The sequence below is a fragment of the Pelophylax lessonae genome (genome assembly GCF_965119305.1).
Source record: "Pelophylax lessonae genome assembly, chromosome: 6".
Lineage (NCBI taxonomy): Eukaryota > Metazoa > Chordata > Amphibia > Anura > Ranidae > Pelophylax > Pelophylax lessonae.
Window position 1 is genome coordinate 1,842,338 of NC_138773.1, and position 7,867 is coordinate 1,850,204.

The 7,867-nt window shown below is 50.8% G+C and overlaps 1 protein-coding gene across 1 annotated transcript; it reads right to left on the reverse strand.

Moving 5' to 3' along the window:
• Nucleotides 1-600: 600 nt before the first annotated feature.
• On the reverse strand, nucleotides 601-7,282 carry MYL11 (myosin light chain 11). The gene is made up of 7 exons (XM_082262291.1): nucleotides 7,211-7,282; nucleotides 6,084-6,179; nucleotides 4,371-4,446; nucleotides 3,455-3,559; nucleotides 2,321-2,399; nucleotides 1,144-1,192; nucleotides 601-978 (listed from the first exon to the last, which is right to left on the reverse strand). The coding sequence occupies exons 1-7, from the start codon at nucleotides 7,211-7,213 to the stop codon at nucleotides 874-876; spliced, it is 513 nt and encodes a 170-aa protein (XP_082118417.1). The 5' UTR covers nucleotides 7,214-7,282; the 3' UTR covers nucleotides 601-873.
• Between the last annotated feature and the right edge of the window lie 585 nt (nucleotides 7,283-7,867).

Genomic DNA, 7,867 nt, shown 5'->3' on the forward strand with positions numbered 1-7,867 from the left:
GGATGTTATTTGTAGGACACACACCATGAGATGGTAGATTTGGTTGGATGGTATTTGTAGGTCACACACCATGAGATGGTAGATTTGGTTGGACGGTATTTGTAGGACACACACTATGAGATGAGATTGTACATAGATTGGATGGTATTAGTAGGACACACACTATGAGATGGTAGATTTGGTTGGATGGTATTTGTAGGACACACACCATGAGATGGTAGATTTGGTTGGACGGTATTTGTAGCACACACACCATGAGATAGTAGATTTGGTTGGATGGTATTTGTAGGACACACACTATGAGATGAGATTGTACATAGATTGGATGGTATTTGTAGGACACACACTATGAGATGAGATTGTACATAGATTGGATGGTATTTGTAGGACACACTATGAGATGAGATTGTACATAGATTGGATGGTATTTGTAGGACACACACTATGAGATGAGATTGTACATAGATTGGATGGTATTTGTAGGACACTATGAGATGAGATTGTACATAGATTGGATGGTATTTGTAGGACACACACTATGAGATTTGGTTGGATGGTCATACCAATATCTAAGTTTGAAGGAAACACGGAAATCAGAAGTTTAGAATAAAAAGGAACTTTTATTGAGAACTTCCCCTGAGGATTTGGCTTCCAGCTTAAGACGTCACAGAGAAAATAGTGGGGGGTTCCGGGAAGGGCGGGGTGTCGAGTAGAAGGAGAATGGGGCGGCAGATGAAGGGCCCCCCTTTCGTCCCACCGGACAGAATAAATTACAGTTTTGTAGTTGATGGGTCAATTTACAAAATACGCAATGTACAGCAGTGGGGCGCAGCGCCGGGTGTCGGGGCGCACAGCCCGCAGGGTTCACACCCTTTACTCCTGGTCCTTGTCCTCACCGTGGGTGATGACATAGCAGATGTTCTTGTAGTCCACGTTGCCGGCCACATCAGGGGGAAATGCTGTCCACATGTTTTTGATCTGGTGGAAGGAGAAGAGATGGATGAGAAGACTGAGAAACACCCATCCCCCAAAACCCCAACCCCCCAGGCCCAACCTTATCTCCCGAAACTGGGGGGACTCTAATTTCCTCAGATAACCCCCCCCCCCCCGCCATCATCCCAATAACCCCCAATGAGCTCTCACCTCTTCTGCGGAGAACCTGTCACACTGTGTGGTCAGAAGTTCCTCAAGGCTGCAAGAGAAAAGGGGGGACATTTTTAGGGGGAGCCCTTGGGGGTCACACAAATCCAACTTATGAGGAGACAGAAGGGGGGGTATGGGAGGTATGTACACAAAACTGTATTGGTATGGATGAGGGGACATAAGGGGGATGGTTGGTTGGATGAGTAGGGGGTATCAGAAAATACAGATAGGTATGAGGTATTGGTATAGATGAGGAAACCAATAGGGGATGGATGGATGGATGAGATGGTTGAGGGGGTTGAACAGATGGGTGGTATGGGTAGACACAGGTAGGGAGGGGACAGTGGGTGAAGGGATGGATGAGATGGTAAGATGGATGGGTAGTACATGGAGATACAGGAAGGTATGACGTGTTGGTATAGATGAGGAGACAGATAAGGAATGGATGGATGGGTTGAAGGGTGGATGAAGGGGTTGGATGGATGGGTGGCACAGGGAGACACAGGTAGGTATTGGACCATGGGTGAAGGGATGGATTGAGCTGATGGGTAGTACATGAAGATACCAGTATGTATTGGACATTGGATGAGATGGTAGGATGGATGGGTGGCACAGGGAGATACAGGTAGGTATGAGTATAGAGGAGGAGAGGAATAAGTGAAGGTTGGGTGGAAGGATGGATGGGTGGATGGATGAGATGGTAGGATGGGTGGGGGTACAGAGGATACAGGTAGGTATTGGATAATGGGTGAAGGAATGGATGGGTGTTAGAGGGTGATACTGTCAGTTATCAGATGAAGGTTAGGTTGGTTGGAAGGGTGAGGTGGTGGGGAATGGGGCGTTGGGAATGGGGTGTTGGGAAGGGTGTGGTGGGGGAAATGGGGTGTTGGTGAGGGGGTGGGGAATGGGGCGTTGGGAAGGGTGAGGGGGTGGGGAATGGGGCGTTGGGAAGGGTGAGGGGGTGGGGAATGGGGCGTTGGGAATGGAGTGTTGGGAAGGGTGTGGTGGGGGAAATGGGGTGTTGGTAAGGGTGAGGGGGGTGGGGAATGGGGCGTTGGGAAGGGTGAGGGGGTGGGGAATGGGGCGTTGGGAATGGAGTGTTGGGAAGGGTGTGGTGGGGGAAATGGGGTGTTGGTAAGGGTGAGGGGGTGGGGAATGTGGAACGGATAATACTCACAATTGCTTCTTGATGGACCCTTTGCCCTCGGGGTCGAGCACCTTGAATGCCCCGGTGATGACGTCCTCGGGATCGGCACCTGGAAGGAGAAGTATTGTCAGGGAGGAGACACCCAACTCACCACCTTACTGATGGCAAATCCACAATGTGCTACCAATTAGCAGTAAAATTGGGCGTAGAAATAATTGAATAGTGCCACATCCTGATTAACATATACGAAAAATTGGTGGAAGAAATATGGACTTTATAGGCACCGGAATCTTCTTTTTGTAAAAAATATATTTTATTGATTGACAATTTAAAACCAGAAAAGTTCCCCAAAATGAGGGAAGTAACAGAGACATAAAATAAGCGGAGTGTAGAGCAGAACAGGGCCAGGCCAGTGAGTAAAAAAAGGAAAATCAAGGAAATTCTAACGGGGGAACTTGTTGGAATATTGAAGGACCAGGAGTCTTTAAGGACTGAAGGAAGTAAATTGCTGTAATATTACTGTTTCTGTATTTGGAAAGCATTGGAGGAGCCACAAAGGGAGACGCGGGTGCAGGGATTTCTATAGGAGGCCGAGTCCTTCCAACAGAGTCTCCCCCAGATGGGGAAAAGGCCACCAAATACGGCTGCAGTAATATTACAGCAATTTACTTCCTTCAGTCCTGAAAGACTCCTGGTCCTTCAATATTCCAACAAGTTCCCCCGTTAGAATTTCCTTGATTTTGGCCCTGTTCTGCTCTACACTCCACTTATTTTATGTCTCTGAGACCTACAGGGTGTGAGGTTTTTATATTCTCGGTCATTCATTGCTATGTGATACTTTGTAACATTTCTCTATCATTCTCCATGATTAGTATTACTTCTGCTCTACACTCCGCTTATTTTATGTCTCTGTTACTTCCCTCATTTTGGGGAACTTTTCTGGTCAATCAATAAAATATATTTTTTACAAAAAGAAGATTCCGGTGCCTATAAAGTCCATATTTCTTCCACCAATTTTTCGCACCCTTCTGAAGGCACCCAACCTACAGGTGACACCATGATAGAGATGTAAAATTATAAACTATTACCCCCCCCCACCCCGACCAGTACACTCCAGTCACCCCCCCCCCCCCCCAACATGAAGAGTATTTGCCCCCGGCTCACCCTTCAGCTTCTCTCCGAACATGGTGAGGAAGACGGTGAAGTTGATGGGTCCAGAAGCCTCCTTCACCATCTCATCCAACTCCTCATTCTTCACATTCAGCCGGCCTGTGGGGGGGAGGAGAAGAGTTACCCCAACATCGACCACACCCACCTACAGGGGGAGGAGCTACAGGAGTGCCAGGGCAGTACACCATGGAGGTGAATTGTAGTATAATGAGGGAGGGGGATTGTAGTACAACGATGGAGGTGGATTGTAGTATAATGATGGAGGTGGAGGGTAGTAGAATGATGGAGGTGGATTGTAGTACAAAGAGGGAGGTGGATTGTAATACAATGAGGGAGGCGGCAGACAGTACAATGAGGGAGGTGGGTTGTAGTACAATGAGGGAGGTGGATTGTAGTACAATGATGGAGGTGGGTTGTAGTACAATGATTGAGGTGGGTTGTAGTACAATGAGAAAGGTGGAAGATAGTACAATGAGGGAGGTGGATTGTAGTACAGTGATGGATGGTGAAGGATAGTAGAATGGGGGAGGTGGATTGTAGTACAGTGAGGGATGGTGAAGGATAGTAGAAGGGGGAGGTGGATTGTAGTACAGTGATGGATGGTGAAGGATAGTAGAAGGGGGAGGTGGATTGTAGTACAGTGAGGGATGGTGAAGGATAGTAGAAGGGGGAGGTGGATTGTAGTACAGTGAGGGATGGTGAAGGATAGTAGAAGGGGGAGGTGGATTGTAGTACAGTGAGGGATGGTGAAGGATAGTAGAAGGGGGAGGTGGATTGTAGTACAGTGATGGATGGTGAAGGGTTGTAGAACGGGGGAGGTGGATTGTAGTACAGTGATGGGTTGTAGAATATTAGCAGTAGGGTTGGAGTATCCATAGATTTGGGGTCCCGGTGGGGGTGGGGCACTCACCCATAGCTGCGAATGTGTCTCTCAGGTCCTCCTTGTCGATGATGCCATCTCTGTTCTGGTCAATGACTGTGAAAGCCTGAAGAGCAGACAGGAGATGTCAGTGACAGATCTCCATCATTATACAGAGGGAATGGAGGGGCCCCTCCACCGGTGTGACCGGGGCCCCATCCTGATGTACAGAGCCATGAGGAGTGTTCCTGGCTTATCAGAGCTCATCAGTGGGAGATCTTGTAGAATAATGTCTATGGGGAGAAGTTGGAGGAGATTCTCCTCTGGTGTCCATCCAGGACTGCTGCTGATTCTAAATTTATCCCCCCCCGCACACACCCCCTCCCCCCCTCACCCCCCCCCCCCCCCCCCCGCACACACCTGTCCCCCTCCGTCATCTCCTTCTATGTGACATGATCCTAAAATATCCCCCGGAGATATGTGACACCACCAGCAGCTGGTCTTGGAGCCCCCCTACTTTCCTCCTTCATGAGGGGGGGCTTCTCCAATAAGGCCAGGAGCGATGAACTGTAACTACAGCAACCAATCAGCAAACAGCTAACAGAAGAGTGCTGTGTGATTGGTTGCTATGGCTGACGGCACTTCATACCCCAGAATTACCCATAACGGGGGGTACCGGTATAAATGGACTTCCTTTGGGGACAACGTAGTATGGAGAGTTGGCCAAACTCCCTCCAGTTATAAGGATGACCCAACCACATGGCAATGTCCCCCCCCCCACCTCACATACTACACAACACAGAGCCCTGATTGGCTGGAAGAATCCTCCCCCCATCTCTCCAGGCTGAGATTTGCTGAGGGTCCCTCCATATCTCTTAGGGGACACCAAACTCTGCGTTCTCCACCAATGGCCGCCATGATGGAAAGCGTGCTAAGACCGTCCCACTGGGGGGCAGCAATGAGCAGATCCCAGAGAGCTCCCCCCCCTCACCCCCATATCTAAGGGGTCACCCTGTAATTCAGGGGCCCCACATCACTCACCCCCCCCTCACCCCCATATCTAAGGGGTCACCCTGTAATTCAGGGGCCCCACATCACTCACCTCCCCCCCTCACCCCCATATCTAAGGGGTCACTCTGCTCCACAGGGGCCCCAGATCACTCACCCCCCCCCTCACCCCCATATCTAAGGGGTCACCCTGCTCCTCAGGGGCCCCAGATCACTCACCCCCATATCTAAGGGGTCACCCTGCTCCTCAGGGGCCCCACATCACTCACCTCCCCCCCCCTCACCCCCATATCTAAGGGGTCACCCTGCTCCTCAGGGGCCCCACATCACTCACCTCCCCCCCCTCACCCCCATATCTAAGGGGTCACCCTGCTCCTCAGGGGCCCCACATCACTCACCTCCCCCCCTCACCCCCATATCTAAGGGGTCACCCTGCTCCTCAGGGGCCCCAGATCACTCACCCCCATATCTAAGGGGTCACCCTGTAATTCAGGGGCCCCACATCACTCACCTCCCCCCTCACCCCCATATCTAAGGGGTCACCCTGTTCCTCAGGGGCCCCAGATCACTCACCCCCCCCTCACCCCCATATCTAAGGGGTCACCCTGTTCCTCAGGGGCCCCAGATCACTCACCCCCCCTCACCCCCATATCTAAGGGGTCACCCTGTTCCTCAGGGGCCCCAGATCACTCACCTCCCCCCTCACCCCCATATCTAAGGGGTCACCCTGTTCCTCAGGGGCCCCACATCACTCACCTCCTTGAACTCCTGGATCTGGGTTTGGTCAAACATGGACAATACATTGGAGGATCCTCCTTCTGCTGCCTTTCTCTTTGCCTTCTTTGCTGGTGCCTGCGGAGAGAGGAGACGATGAGTGGGGGGGTCAGTGTATGGGGAGGGGAGGGGGGGTAAGTGTATGGGACGGGGGAGGGGAGGGGGGGTTTAATGCTGTATAGGTGACCATAGGTAAGTGTCTATGACAGGGACAATAAGTGTTATGGGGTAAGTACCTGCTAGGGGTGGAAGGAGAAGGTGGTGGTAAATACACAAACAGAGGATATATGGGTAGGTAAGTGAGGACTTTCTGGGTGAGGACGACAGTTTGGGGTATCAGAGGTAAGTACTCCCAGCTACTCACAATGGGGGTAAGTAATGGTAACCTTAGACAGGAAATTGGGGCAGTCTGGGGTGCTGAAGGGCAGTGGGGGGGGGGGGGGGGTAGAACCATTAGAAGGAGTTGGAGGTAAGAACCGTATTGTGGAGGCAGCAAAGAGCATGTGGGGGATGGGTTGGGGGTCCTACAGAAGGTATGGGGGGGCACATTATAAGAAGATACTTTGGGAGATAATGGGGGGCACAAAACCAATAGTAGGGGTACTAAGCGGGCATAGGAAAGGTGATGAGAAGGTCTGTAGACCGTGGTCAGCCTCTCCCTAGGGAAAGGTGCAAAAATGGGGCTTTTCCCAGGGGGAGGGGCAGTTTTTTGACAATCCCAGTGCTAACCACACCCACCAAACGTGAGCCATCACCAATGTGCAGACTCTAGAGGTGTCCCAACACCCCATACAGGACACATATAGGAACATTCCCAATTCCCGGGGCCCCCATCTGCCCCTCTTCCCTCTGAAGACCCTTCTACGCTCCTCTTGGCTTATCCAATATGGAAGAGCAACCAGAGTGACATAAGGCCAACGAGTGCAATGTGATTGGCTGCAGTGGGTGAGATCCCAGTTCACATTGTCTTCTCCTCTGAACCCCAATATCTCCCCCATCCTCAACCACTTGACGTATAATCCAGGGTGGCTCCGGGTTGGGTCTAGGCCAGACAGGCTGGCTCAGGTTGGTCCTCCTAGGTTGGGTCTAGGCCAGTTGGGTAGACTTACCATTTCCTCGGTTGTTGTGGGTGCTTGTCCTGGTCTGAAGGAACGAGTGACATGGAAGAGAAGACCCCGGGGTGGGATTTTATACCCCCGCCAGCCAAGACTCCGAGGCTAACTTTAGCCACATCCTCAACTTTGGCTGTAAGGAGAAGGAGGAGGATCTGAAGACAAAATTGTCCGAGGACCAAAATAGCCGGAGAGTCTCAAGACGCCTTCTGCTCCTTTCATGGAGAGACGAGGAGAACAGCTGAGGTGAGGTGGGGGAGGGGGGACCTCCAGGGTGCAGGTAGAGGGACCAAAATATCTGGGATTATACACCAATATACGAGACAGAGGACCCCATTATATGCTATGTACCCCAATATACAGGACTGAGGACCCCATTATATCTATAGTATATACTACACACCAATATACAGGACTGAGGGACCCCATTACATACTGTATACCCCAATATACGGGACAAAGGACCCCATTATATACTGTATACCCCAATATACAGGACTGAGGGACCCCATTATATACCCCAATATACAGGACAGAGGACCCCATTATATACTATATACCCCAATATACAGGACTGAGGGACCCCATTATATACTATATACCCCAATATACAGGACTGAGGGACCCCATTATATACCCCAATATACAGGACAG

Excerpts from the sequence above, each read along its gene's own strand:
- MYL11 (XM_082262291.1), bottom strand. Across the intron at positions 3,560-4,370 it reads AGACACATTCGCAGCTATGG|GCCGGCTGAATGTGAAGAAT; the intron begins GTGAGTGCCCCA and ends TCCCCCCCACAG. Across the intron at positions 2,400-3,454 it reads GTTCGGAGAGAAGCTGAAGG|GTGCCGATCCCGAGGACGTC; the intron begins GTGAGCCGGGGG and ends TTCTCCTTCCAG.